This window comes from Podarcis tiliguerta (assembly GCF_965153285.1).
Source record: "Podarcis tiliguerta genome assembly, chromosome: 1".
NCBI classification, from domain to species: domain Eukaryota; kingdom Metazoa; phylum Chordata; class Lepidosauria; order Squamata; family Lacertidae; genus Podarcis; species Podarcis tiliguerta.
The window spans coordinates 47,500,978-47,515,687 of NC_139534.1; the positions used below are offsets into that span (position 1 = coordinate 47,500,978).

Below are 14,710 nucleotides of genomic sequence, written 5' to 3' on the forward strand. Positions count from 1 at the left end.
CCCATATGTATATCTAAGGCAACCAACTGTACCTGCTATAATTAATTCCTTCTTTTACACAGCTATTAAAAGTGCAGGCACTCTGCTGTCTTTTGTATCTGACCGCCCTATTGACTCATATATGCCTATTTCACAGCAGGTTCTTGTGGTGGGAAGCCAAATTGGCAATTTCTCTCAGTGGAAGAGATGTATATATACTATATGTGATTATACACACTTTGAAATTTTAATTAATATTAATGAAGGGAACTACATGTAGCAATAGCCTTAATTGAAGTTACCACACACTTACTTTTCTTCGCAATTGTACTGGGTATAAAAAAGGGAAAACCTCTCGAGCAATATGATGCTGGACTGCAACTCCCACCATCCCTGATCACTGACTGTAACAGTTTGGGGTAATGGGATTTGGAGTTTAACATCATCTGGAGGTCCACAGCTCCCCACCCATTTTAGAAGGAGAACAGGAGCAAATTGAAGTTTTCCAAATTCTGCAATTCACAGCACAATCACTGCTGTGCACATTTCTAAATACACCATTTATATTCTTAGAAGCAGCAACTCCTTGATAAATCGCTAGAAGGCTGTTAAAGCATAGTCAGAGCTGTTTGGAGCTGGAGTCTAAAGACCACACACAAGAATGTTACCAAAAAGCATGTGCACAGCAGTTATACTGAGCTTATGCAAGACAGGCCATCATACCAATAAGGCAAAACAGAATTTAAAAAATAAAGTATCACCACCTTACAATCACCACCAGTGGGAAGGAAGAAACTGACAGAGCAACCAAGAGCTCAAGAGAAAAACCTCCAATTTCAGACACTGGATAAATCAAGGGCAAGAGAAAAGAGAAAGCACCTTTTGATTATGTTTTTGATCATAGCTCAGAACAGCTTCAAGATATAAAGCCAAAGTCAAGAGCATTTTTAAGTCAACAGATACAATTAGCTAAGTTTGCATAAAAGACAAATACATCTGAACAATTAGGACCACAAATTAGCGATACTTGCTGTATCACTGTTATAACCACTTCGAAGTATGTTTCTTTACAATTAAATAGCATACAAATTAAATGAGTTCAAATAAATAAGTTGTACAAAAGCAAAACAAATCAGATTATGATCACATGTCAAAGGTTCACTGCATGGATGGAACAGCCTAAGATAAATTTTAAGTCTACTGCATTGTAATGCTGCAGTTTTTCAAAGTGTCTGAGAGAATTAAAAGTCTTTCTCCAAGATTAAATTGTCCCCTTTGAAGCAAAAAGTATTTTTGAGCCAGAATGGGGCTGAAAGCTAAGTAATATGGTCTTATCTTGATGGACAGCCAGAGCCTGGACCATCAGGAAAAGGAATTTAAATGAAATATAAGCTCTTATTTGCAACCTTTTCCATTTTCTTAAGTGAACCCCTCCTGGTCACTGCAAAAAACAAACCAAAAACCTGCAGCTGTGAAGCTTGATGGTTTTATAATTTTTTTTGAAGAAAAGCCTGCAGTAATGAAAAGTATGGCTTTTCTCATCTGGCCAGAACTTAGAGCACAATCCTGGTTTAAGGACAAGTCATCCAACTCACTTCACTGCGGGAGCACATAATGAGGGTGCACAATAGCAAGGTGCTACCCAGCAACACTGGGACTGCAAATTATGAATTGACGAAGTATCCAAATTAGGCTGAAAAGAACAATCTATGACCCCCACAACAATATATTCTTCTTAGAAGACACAAATATGAACAATATCAGTTGCAGGAAAGGTATGTGAAATGACCAATAACTCATCATTTCCAAATCAGAGCAAAGTGAGACCAGAGTGACGCACCATTTCTTGTCTTGCTGGCTGGTCCCGGGACTCCGTGGGAGATTTTCTATTTCAACTAAGACTGGCCCAGAAGGAACTGCTGTAACTGAGGGTAGGGCGGGCATTGCACTCCAGTTCTTGAAAGACAAAATACAAAGCAAAAATGTAGTTTTGCCTTCATTGGGTTTTTTTAAGCCTTGAAAATGAGAACACAAGGTTTTCTACTTTGGTTTGTAAATTTTCATATTAGCTTAACATTTATGGCCAAGAGAACCAAATGATCCAACTTTCCATTTACTACAGGTTCTAAATTCTGAGGTCAAGGCAACTGCATTTGAGATTAGTTTACTTTTGACGCAAAGACTTAGAAAAATGTTAAGTAAACAGCTTAGACAAACTTACTTGCTGTGATCCATTATTTTGGCTGAAAACATTATTTGGAAGGCTGAAATGGGGAAAAAAACCAATAGTTTAAAGTTAATTTATCAAAGATCAAACTGTTAGGATTTTAAGGTTTATCTGGGTCTGCCAGCTCCAAGTAGGATCAGCAACAGGGACATTAATAAATAAATAAAACTGAGGCCAAACCAGCATTTTCTGTATTTACATTTGTATGCATGACTTGACTCCAAAGCAGCCCTTACTTTGACTGTTTTACACTAAGATCTCACACATATGCTGGACTTTTTCCTAAGCCATCATAATCCATATGAAGTTCTGGTAGGCAGAACTTATCAAGGCAAATCTTATCAATCTGCATGAACAGGGGTAGGAGTGCAATAAATCAAAGCCAAATTTTCAACGATGGTAAGAGTGAAATACTGAGCCCTGATGCCTGGAACCAAAACACATTATTTTATCTTATCTGTGTATGTTTCCAGTTCCATCAAGGCATGGTTGTTGTGGTTTCCACGTGAAGCTAACTTGCACAGATCTGTTAAGTCAAACACCACACCATAAAAAGCAGGTATGAAAGAGCACTTCTTTCAACAACAGCAAAAATTCACTGCTGATCTAATAACTTTCAGTGAAACGACATGCATCTTTTAAAATCAATTTTAATCAGCAATGTTAATTAGCATGCATAGTCAAACATAGAATTGATTAGCTCTAGGGTGAACATACCATGATATCCTATATCCCACCATTAAAAATAAGTAGAGGGAAGATGGCAGACTCCCATGAGGCTACCTACCTCTTTCACTAACTAAGAAAAGGAGTAAAAAAATAAGTACACTAGGATTGCATCTTGTGGGGGGGGGGGTTACACTCTGGGGGGTAGCATGTGAAGCCAAAATTGTGTATAGTCAGAACAAGCCCAGTGTGACCATGCCTACATTTCCAAAGCCAGCACACCAAACAGGCTTTGCGTACTGGGCACTGGGAGGTTGTGGACTCCTGGGAAATCTTGGAGGGTTATCCCAAGGTCTTGTGAGATCTCCAGAGTCTGTGCAAGACCTTCCCAGAGCCTGGTAAGCAAGGCAGAGCTTACAAAGCTCTTTCCATGGCAGGAAAATGTGGCATGGAAAGAGCTTTTAAGCTCTCTGCCTTGCATGAGTTTTACTGTTTAAATTGAATGGTGTCTAATTCATGAAAAAATACGTAAGCAACAGGAAAGGGGCTTTTAACATATTATCAGAGAATATTCCTGATAATCCTATAGAGATGACCAAGACATATTCATGGAATAAATCTTTACTGTGGAAGCCTAATGCCGACAGGTCCTCTTACCTAGTTTCTTCAGATTTATGAGTGTTTCCTGTAATAAAACAAAAAAAATGTCCAATATATCAATTACACAATATCAAAAAGCTTGCATTATTTTTTCCAAAGATACTTGTGCAAAGTGTTAGGGACACACTTTAAAACAGACTAAAACTTAGAATGTGCGGGGAAATAGGTATATACTATCTGTAGGGTTACCTATCATGCAGCTTTACCACCTTTCACAGACACTTCCACTAAATACTAGGGCCTTGCATCCAGTCCAGACAAATCCAAGATTCCAAATGGATTCTGGCAGATCCATGATTTGTCTAGACTGGGTTGAAGCAGCCCCAAGCACCCTAGGTTCACCTGAAGTGGTCTGGGGTTGCCAAAAGGGGAGAGGGTGTTCAGGCAGCAACAGGTGGGGGAGAGAAGATGATGCAGGTAAGAGTCCCCTTGTCATCAAACACATGGTTCATTAGGGTTTCAAATGCTGAATAAACATTAGAACTATGAAAGGCCCCAAGTCCAGCTCATAGCCCAGATTGAGCATGATCAGGATCACCAATTGGGCCCTGAGCCGAACTGCGGGTGCCTGGCACAGCCCTAGTAAATACAATCGATAAGTCGGAAGACAGGGAAGGAAAGTCCAGGCAATTGCCCCATTAACAATATTGTATGCTGTTTGTAGAACGGGCAAGGATCCAAAGACACTGGCTCTAGGAACTCAAGGGGGTGGATTTGATATGCTGAAACATCAGGCTCTACACTCATGCCACAATAGTTATTAAGCACCTTTTAGTTTCAAAAACAGTTTAAGCTACAGCATGGGGATCAGGTATTCTGTTAGTTAGTGTAAGTCAAAGTAGTAATTTGGATCAAGTCGAGTGGCACCGCCTACCAATGAGTCAAGCTACCTCTCATTTGTAGCGTTCTCCTTGAGTATCGCTTGCTAGGCCTTCTTTCAAAAGATGCCGATCGTCTGGCTTTGTTGGTCTTTGTTGTCTGGTACTCTGTTTTCCCACTAGATTGAAGTGGAAAGAACAAGAGAAAACATTTATATTTGAAAAGTTGATGTAAGCGACAGCACCCAATTATCCTTGCTCTTCTAAACGCTTAGTTCTCACGTGCTTTTGTTTTATTTAAAGCCAGTCATATACATACTATTAGTTTCTATAATCATATTAAACAGAGATGATCCTTACCAGATGATATAGTATAAAATCCAAGAACAAAACAGAGACAAGGAAAAATGGAATGAAACAAGAAACGTGAATAGGATGAAAACCATAGTCCATGTGCACTCGGCTGATAATTACTGCAACTGTATATATTTTGTGCCAAAAATATCAGTTTCACCACAAAAATCTACATCTGTAGGAGCTAAACTTTACCCCCACTTTCATTAAATCATCTCTACACTTTGTGTGCGAGTCAGCCAAAAGACGCAGTGGAGAAAACTCAAGGATTCACTAGTACCTACTAGAGCAGTTTTGTAGAATGGGAGTGCTCTTTGACATAGCCCTTTTCAATACAGTTTCAACTGGTGAGCCAGCTATAACTACTGGAGAAGAGAAATGGCCACAGTTCCACATCCAATGGTTACAACCATCTTAGATCACTGTGTAATGTGTTCCACACTGTGCTTCCTTTGAAAAGCATTTGGGAACTTAATTGGTTCAAAATGAGCAGCTGAACTGCTGACAGGAGCCCAATCATCAGATTTGAAGACACCAATATTACATTGACTCCCCTGACTACCAATCTGTTCATGGGCTCAGTTTAATGTTTTTTAATGCTTTATCCCCTAAATGGGGGAGGGAAAGTAGGGAAGGATGTATACTCGAGCTGAGTAACTACAGATCCATTTCCCCCAATAAATAAGCATATGCAAAAACAGTTCAGGCTTCTTTCTCTAATCACGAGATCTAGAAATTCAGTCTTTTCTGGATTTGGCCAAGGTAAAAGTTAGGCTTTGGTATTTCACAGAACACAGCAGCAGAAAGGCTTAACACGCGGCAGATTTCCCATGCCTACAGACTATTTTGACTGAGCTAAGTGCCTCTTTCAATCCTTTCCCTTTATGCCAATAGGAATCTAGAGTAGTGACTACTACAAACAAAACCACGGACCAGCTTTCTTTCCTGTGCCTTATCTGAGAAAAAGTCAGGGAAGAAGGTATTGAACAAAAGAGACTGCTGACCTGTATCTGAACCTTGACCCCAGCCGAATGAAGCTTGACCGACTGGAACCTTTTTGGACGGGTCCACGGAGGCGGAAGAAGGCATGATGCTCGACTGCACATTTCCACAAATGTTTGCAGGCCTTTGGGTGATCCAGCCTAAAGACAAAAGTGTGCTCCTGCTCCTTGCCCTTAGGGGGGGAAAAGGACCACCACAGGAGCATTTAGAAAACTACTATGAATGCTACCTTCAGATTATCGAATTGCAGGCATTCATAGAACCCATAACTCAAAGGTAAGTTCAACCAAGAATGTTATAAAATACTGAAGAGAACAATGTGCTCTCAGTATTTTATAGCATTACTGATATAACAAGTTCTTCTTGTTTCCTTGACACAGAATAAGCCAGAGAGATAAAATATAAATAGCAGAGGATCAGTTTATCTTTTTTGTTATTATGACAGAAAAAAGCATTACAATTATAAAACATGTTATACAGCGCTAGTCACTTAAAGGGAAAACTGCACAACTTCTTTAAAAATGCCAAGCCACAACTGAAGACATGTGACCTTGCTGAGCGATATGTTGCCTTCTTGACATAGGAGCTGCTATACTTTGTGCTGACTGTGGATTGGGAATGGGGAGGAGAATAATGGTTTTCAACAACTTGAGTAGCCTGACAAGAAGAAGACAAACAGAATGCAAAAGATTGCATTTCTATTTTCCAAGTGGTTTGTTCAAGATAGTTGACATTTATTTATTAAAACCATTTTTTACTTCTTTTTAAAGAAGACTTGAAGTACCAGTGCTTACAATCTGCCTTCCCCTAGGCTAATTTTCTAGTTTCTTTACCAAATCAATCAACACACACTAATTAGGCACTTAAAATCCAACATATTTTTACTTGGAAGTAATACAAAGTCAGCCAAATTTCTCCATACTTAATATAAACAAAGAACGGTAGTGCTGCTTCTGTAGCAATATGCCTTATCAAATGCAAAGAGGAAGAAACCTCACATTACTATTGGTAGAAACTTAAAGATCACTCTTGAAATCCAGTGTATTATTAGTGATTAGAATACTGAACCCTAGCCTGGGAGAAGTAGCCAGGTTAAAATCCTCATTCAGCCATGATGCTCTCACTGAGTGATTGATCTTAGGCTAGTAACTTTCAGCCTATATCTCATTGGACTATTACGAGGATAAAGTTGGAGAGGGTGGCAGATGAACAAATGAGTGCTGGCTTGAGTAACTTGGTGGAAGAATGGAATACAAGAATACTAATACTGTATGTGGAGGAGATCAAGTAACACTGTGTTACTTCAAGAAGATGAACAATGCCTGTTGGTGTTAAAATGATATTATGTTTCAACAATTAGGTAAATGTTTCAACTATCTGTAATAGTTATTCATTATTCATTCTTGGGTAGAAAAATAAATTTTAAGGACAGTCTCTTCAGAATATGACAGGTCACTATTCACTTTCAAACAATAATTTTCACTAAGTGCCTATTACAATCAATAGGAAAAATGTTTACGTTCTCACCCACAACCATCCTTAATTTATTTTGGCTACGATGCTTATGCTTAAACTAACTCACAACAATAGAAGCAAGATGAACAAAGACTTCCTTCTACCTGTTCATCATCTTCAACCACCACTAGTGTTAATTTATTCTTTCTGAAGTCCAACCTAGTGATCTTTGGCCTGCAATGGGAAAAAGTTAAAATGTAAAAGATGTATGTACTTTACTGCAATTGCACCACAATTCATACAGCACCTAGTAAAAACATATTTTACAAAAACTTATGTAACGGCAAGAACACCAGCTATTATCTTGTGCTATAAATTAATATTTAAAAATTACAAGTTTAACCATGGGGTGCTTTAATACAAATGTCAATGTTAAATGAGTTTTTAAAGGGAAATTCTAATTGAATTTTCTGATTTTGAATGTTTATGCTTGATTCATGTAGACCAGTTTCTTAGTTCCTTCCAGTGAATGAGAAGTATACACTCATCCTACTGAATAAATGTCCCATACCCAGACATAGCTGCACTCTCAGGAAAAACCACTCTTTTTTACATATAAACACGCAGCCTAACACAGACATTAATTTCTCAAAAGCCCAAACTAAATAGCTGTACAGCCATTTTCAATAATAATAATAATAATAATAAATTTTATTTATATCCCGCCCTCCCCAGCCGAAGCCGGGCTCAGGGCGGCTAACAACAGTAAAACAGCACAAACAACACTTTAAAATCATTCATTATAAAATTAATTAATTCAAGCCACTGGCAACCATTGGGCCAGAGCTCTGCGAAGATTGCCAATGGAGGGAGTCAGGCTGTGCCCTGGCCAAAGGCCTGGTGGAACAGTTCTGTCTTGCAGGCCCTGCGGAAAGATGTTAAGTCCCGCAGGGCCCTGGTCTCTTGTGACAGAGTGTTCCACCAGATCGGAGCCACGGCCGAAAAAGCCCTGGCTCTAGTTGAGGCCAGCCTAACTTCTCTGTGGCCTGGGACCTTCAAGATGTTTTTATTTGAAGACCGTAAGTTTCTCTGTGGGGCATACCAGGAGAGGCGGTCCCGTAGGTACGAGGGTCCTAGGCCGTATAGGGCTTTAAAGGTTAAAACCAGCACCTTAAACCTGATCCTGTACTCCACCGGGAGCCAGTGCAGCTGGTATAGCACCGGGTGAATGTGATCTCGCAGCGAAGACCCCGTAAGGAGTCTCGCTGCAGCATTCTGCACCCGCTGGAGTTTCTGGGTCAGTCTCGAGGGCAGCCCCACGTAGAGCGAGTTACAATAATCCAGTCTGGAGGTGACCGTCGCGTGGATCACAGTGGCTAGGTCAGGGCGAGAGAGGTAAGGAGCCAACTGCTTAGCTTGGCGGAGATGGAAAAATGCCGCCTTTGTTGTAGCTGCAATCTGCGCCTCCATTGAAAGGGAGGTGTCGAAGATTACACCCAAACTCTTAACAGACGGTGCTGGCACTAATTGCACCCCCGCAAGAGATGGGAGTTGCCCCCTCAATCCCATATCGTCCCGTCCTAGCCACAGGACCTCTGTCTTCGAAGGATTTAACTTCAACCGGCTCCCACGTAGCCATCCAGCCACAGCTTCCAGACATCTGGTCAGTGTGTCTGGGGCCGAGTCAGGATGGCCATCCATCAACAGATAGAGTTGGGTGTCATCAGCATACTGATGGCAACCCAGCCCAAAACTCCGGACAAGCTGGGCGAGGGGGCGCATAAAGATGTTGAAAAGCACAGGGGAGAGTATCGCACCCTGAGGTACTCCACACACCAAGGAGTGGCGCGATGACAATTCCCCCCTAAGCGCCACCCTCTGTCCCCGACCAGAGAGAAACGAGCGCAGCCATTGAAGGGCTGTGCCCTGAATCCCCACGTCGGCAAGGCGGTGGTCCAGAAGTTCGTGATCGACCATGATTTTCAAGAATCATTCCACCCATTCACAATACACCTAGAGCTCTGTTATGGCAAATCAGAGAATGCCAACATACAACTGTGCTTGCTTACAAGACTTACAAATTCTAGCCTAGGGCTAGGCTGCAGACTCTAAAATAATTTATTTTATAAATTATTCTGCTCACCAGAAGAACAATCCAATCTTAGTTTCTCCTTCAAACACAAGAACTCCTGTGGGTGTTAGTCCGAGGCTATAATCATTTCCATCTCTTGCCTAAGAGGGATACAAATTAGATTAGAATATTCCTACAGATGTGACTTTATGCTGGTACAAGTTACTTTAATTATACTTTCATTCACTGTTAAGAGACTGCAGCAAAATTAAAGGCCTTAGTCACAGATGTTATTAACAAGCCCCTTACCAAGCATTTATTCTATTATTATTTTTTGTTTTATTAAATATTTTATCTTTGGATATTATTTTCACTGCTTATAAGGACATTGTCTGCTGCTCTGAGGATTTGATCAAGCCAAGCTGACAGATATGAATTATAGAAACATACATAGTTACATAGAACATTTCACTTATATTAATCTACACTGAAAGCTACATTTATGCTTTATCATTTGTGGTTTCTTGAGAAGTACTTAACATTAGGCTGCAAACCTGGTCCTAAGTCAAACAATATTAAATCTCTGTTTATTTTCAGCTCTCATCTCTCAAGACTTCCACGATTTATATTTATTCCGAATATGTTTAACATTATGATTAAGAATTTCAGAGCAATTCATTTCTTAGCTACAAAATACACTGGGATAATAAATTCACTGTGTCTGGTCTAGAGATCCATTGTTGTACTTTGACATGGGAAACCAGGGTTAAAGTCCCCACCCAGCCATGCAGCCCACCTTTGGTAAGCTCACAAATGTGGTTGTTGTTATAGCAGCTGGGTATATAAGCAGTAGCTTCAGATCATAGCCATTTCTGGCAGATGCACAGCAAGATATGTATTAACTAAATTGTCCTCCGTAACTTGTATAGGTAAGCAGACTAGGCTATTATAAGAAGCAGATCCCACTCATTGCTACAAAGACTGCAAGTTTAGGTATTTTTATGTTTATAGAAGTACTAAAAATAACGTTCCCAAAAGCACGGCCTACAACCATAAACTTACCTTGACTATATGCATGTCTACTCCATACATTTCCAGCCATTTTGCTTTGTTCAAATAATTTGTTTCTGCCTGAGCTGGTGTTTGCCCCCTGAAATGATTTATATTACACAAAAATCACATGAAGTTAAAAATAACATGCCTTGATAAAAAAGTGAGGTTACAGAAAGAATACAAAAAAGGGGAACTTGATATATGTAGAGCAAGCCAAATAGTGCTCATCTCGACTCAGTTTTAATAATGGCCAACTTGAGTTTTGTTTTGAAATCAAGGGGCTAAGAAAATACTGAACTGCTAAATTAAGCTGTGGAAGCTTACAGAGCTGTATTGATAACATCAAGAAGTGCTAAGGCTGTAGACTGCATAAAATGCATACCCTATTGTCCAGATGATACTATCTGGTCTTAGATGTGTCTTGTAGCTTGCTGTGATTGCTTCAGAAAATGAAGGCAGCTTTTGGACTATGTTCTAGTTTGTGTCAACAGAAATACAACACCAACACTCAGGAAGGTATTCATAGGAATTTAAAGTCCCCTTTCACTCAGCAAAAGAAAGCAATGCATACAATGGTATGCGTTGGATGGATGTGGCAATTTACCATTTGAGATTTTTTACCTGTATTCCTTCCACTTCTCAAAAATGGCGAGTTCCATGTCTTCAGTTTGCTCGGGCACAAACCTGAACTCTGAAACTATATCAGGGATGTGTTCAGCAGGGTCGTAGTCACCAAGTTCAGCTGGAAAGAGAAGAATACTTCAATAAAATTCTAGCAAAAGCAAATTTGGAAATGGCAAAATCCGAAGTGCCTACAATGACTCATTTCACTGACACACTGAACATTTGTTCAAAGATAATTAAAACTTCATTTAAATATTTACAGTTTAATAGGAAATCAGTATTTTGATCTTAGTACAGGTATGTTAAAACTGAATCTTAAATCAGCTTTGGAAGAACTACAGACACAAACAAAAACTTATATGGAAGAGTATTTTCATTTACTGCTGAAACTGTATGTTGGCGGGGGAACTAGCATTGTTATTTAACTTCTTTCATTCCTCTTTTTTTAAGATACTCAGACTTGCAGATGCTTAGTGAGATTACTTTCTTTTTTTACCATCACAAACATGAAATTTTTAATGCAGTCTTTTAAAATGTAAAAAGAAGCAGCTGGAAATGTAAGAAGAAGCACTGAATAATATAACATGTTTGTTAAATTTTGTGCTATGTAAATATTTTAATAGATTTCTTGGGTCTTGAACACAACTGAGCTTATTGAATAAATATTTTAAGCTGCATTTTCATGAGTCTTTCAATTTGAAGTTAAGGAAGTTTCTAAATCCATAATTTACTTGATGCTTGCTTGCTTCCAAAGCTAGGTTAACCTCCAGCTAATTTAAATAGGATCTACTCAGCATTCTACTGAGTACTGGGCACTGTCATCAAAGCCTGGAATTGAACATTTACTGTCATGCAAATTTATAAACAGAATCTATGCCAAAATGGGATCAAGGCATGAATTCTTTAAGGCTTTGCTGCAGCCCTCTTCACAGAGTTGGATCTCTGCATCCCACCACTACAGAAACATGAATACCAACACTTCATTGTTGCATGTTGCAAAATTACTATCTTCTGGGGAATTGATTCAAAAGTGTCTTCTCTTATTACACGGATATATGAGTTGCCTACCCATACCATCAAACCCAGTATCTTCCAACACTATCTTACCAGTGTTACTTGAGTTCTTATCTGTCAACTGAACACTACTATCTATAGATTGTTAGTAGGAAAAAAAATCAAGAGTTGGGTTTTACCATCCCAACAAACAGCAAATTTATGAATTCCTCTGAAAGATTGTCAGAATACATCTCAAAGTCTGTCCCCCTCTCCTATCTAAGCAATACAGAAAATCACATTTTTTGTGTGTTCCTCGTTGCCTCATACATTAAAAAAATGATCAACATTAATTTATAAAGATTTTCACATATATAACCTTTTGTACCAAGGCATGTGGTTATGTGGTCAGCATGACTAAAACACTTCTGGCACAACAGAACACCCTGACGAGTGCATGGAAATGCCGTTTACCTTCCTACCGCAACAGTACCTATTTATCTACTTGCACTGGTATGCTTTAGAACTGATGGGTTGGTAGAAGCTCAGACACAGCAACAGGAGCTCACCACCGTTATGTGGATTTGAACTGCTGACCTTCCGATCAGCAAGCCCAAGAGGCTCAGTGGTTTAGACCACAGTGGCACCCGCTCCTTTTGTGTGGGGAAGTACCTTTTTGCGACATACTGTTTTACCTGGCAGGCATATATAATACTTTCTAAGATTCTAACTCCCACAGGAAATATAGATAACTTTAAAAACTACATTTGATACAGGACTAACAGCCACTGATCACTGATTAGGAACTTATGAGTATCTACTTCCAACACAGTTATCTACAATCAGAACTATGAGAATCACAGAAAATTCCTTTTGCTCTGCAGTAACGATCTTGCAATAATGATTCTAGACACACTTACTTAGAGGTTTCATTGAATGTAGTTGGACTTATTTCTATATAAAAGGGTTTTAAAGTCCTCAAATAGGCAAAGGCTGTGCGACTACAACCCATTGTAATGCAATTACTCTTAAAAATGAAATCAGGATTTTGTTGACATAAAGGTGTGTGTGCGCGCGCGCACACACACACACACACACACACACAGAGAGAGAGAGAGAGAGAGAGAGAGAATCATGCAAGGTAATCAAGAAAACAGTTAATTTATGTTGCAAACTATCCCTAATAAACACTTCCAAGCTGACATCTCTTTCAGTAAGTACAAATGTAGAGGTCAAAGTGCAGAATTCTGAGCTTGCTTTGCCAAAATAACCAACAAATCTCAATATGAGGTTCACAGTGTTTTTCTGAATGGAACCAAAGCTCTGAGGCATCTATGGAAAAATAATTATTTCACTTAAGCAAGTTAATTCTTCTCACGCCTGCCCTCCTTTTTCCTACACAAGGACTATAAGGTAGTCCACACCCCAGGATTCCACTCATACTTCCCACTTGTGCTAGATTGTACAGTAGCGAGAAAAAGCTAAGATCTTAGTGATAAGCCTCATATGACTGAGCCCTATCAGCTGTTATAATCCTCTGGCTACAAAATATATCCCTAAAGCGAAAAAGCAACAATGCCCAGAAATAGCTCAAGTACAGTAATTTATCTCATCATCATCATCATCAATCTTTATTACGGTCTACCCTTGCTGGTGCCTTTCCCGGGAAAGTCAGAAGCTCACTATATCAGGTCCCTACTGGAAGACCGGATAAAGGCTAGAACGTTGGCAGTGGCAGTAATTTATCTGAATCCCTGGCAATTAATGTGACCAGCAGTTTACATAAGGTTTGCTATCTGTAAAGGAAACCTTGTCTTATTCGAATCAGTCCTGCACCTCAAGCAATACACCCACACAAAGGCAGTTCCCTTAAGGCAGCTCACCTTGTAACATGTAAGCTGACAACTGCACAGCTGTTTCAAATGGACACTCCAACCTGCAATGGAAAAAAAAAAAAAGAACGTCAAGCAAATTTCAACGGCAGTATGAGGAAATGATTATGGGTCAACGATTTGGAAGATGTAGTGAACCGTTTCAGCGAACTCGACATATTACTCAGAAATATACTTAAAGCCCATGTTCCTATAACACTTGGATTTTCAGAAATGTACGCTTTACATTAAAGGAGCAAATAAGCTTGCCTAAGTCAGCCTAGATCCTACAAATATATGGATTGGGGAATCATTAATATATTCTTCAATTACGCCACACCAAATCTGTACCAAAAAGTCTGCATCTGAATTAAAGGAACCATTAATAATTGACATCCCATAGGTTTCGCACCACATACAGCAGCACATCCCCATTCTCAACATACCTCCCTCCTCTTTTGTACACCCTTGCAGAAACCTGACCATAGTCTTTAGGCCAGTGGTTCTCAAACTTATTTCTCCGGGCCACACCCTTTTGAGAACCACTGCTTTAGGTGGTAAAAAATTATGAAGATTTCTAAGATGCAATTGTGGAATTTTAAATACTAAATCTGAGGAAAGAACCTAAACAAATGGCTAATTATAACTACCAGAGTCCATTAATGTTCACTGCTACAAAGCATGGTAAGTAGCTACTAATACTTTCAGCACCTTGGAGATGCACATGTTCTATATTTGTATCGTAAATTTCCTGCACATATTTGATAAGGGACAAGCCCCCTTCATTTAGCGTAATTATCAACAGTACTTACTTGCCACTCAAAATGTCCTGTTTTAGCTGAAGAACAAATAAGTATCTATTTCAGGAAGAAAGAGCAAGAAACATCCATGAGTTTGTGAACAATTCCAGCACTGGAGAAGAGCAGCAAATATCAGC

General features: G+C 39.4%; 1 protein-coding gene across 1 annotated transcript in view; it reads right to left on the minus strand.

The window, feature by feature from the left end:
• EPB41L5 (erythrocyte membrane protein band 4.1 like 5) overlaps positions 1 to 14,710 on the minus strand; it is a 57,781-nt gene that overhangs the window by 26,438 nt on the left and 16,633 nt on the right. Inside the window, exons 6-16 of the mRNA XM_083430520.1 lie at positions 14,586 to 14,630; positions 13,786 to 13,838; positions 10,907 to 11,027; positions 10,295 to 10,382; positions 9,305 to 9,393; positions 7,326 to 7,395; positions 5,709 to 5,878; positions 4,423 to 4,529; positions 3,530 to 3,557; positions 2,201 to 2,243; positions 1,820 to 1,935 (exon numbers count right to left, since the gene is read on the minus strand). Coding sequence (XP_083286646.1) covers positions 1,820 to 1,935; positions 2,201 to 2,243; positions 3,530 to 3,557; positions 4,423 to 4,529; positions 5,709 to 5,878; positions 7,326 to 7,395; positions 9,305 to 9,393; positions 10,295 to 10,382; positions 10,907 to 11,027; positions 13,786 to 13,838; positions 14,586 to 14,630 — 930 coding nt within the window. The remainder of the gene's footprint in view (positions 1 to 1,819; positions 1,936 to 2,200; positions 2,244 to 3,529; positions 3,558 to 4,422; positions 4,530 to 5,708; positions 5,879 to 7,325; positions 7,396 to 9,304; positions 9,394 to 10,294; positions 10,383 to 10,906; positions 11,028 to 13,785; positions 13,839 to 14,585; positions 14,631 to 14,710) is intronic.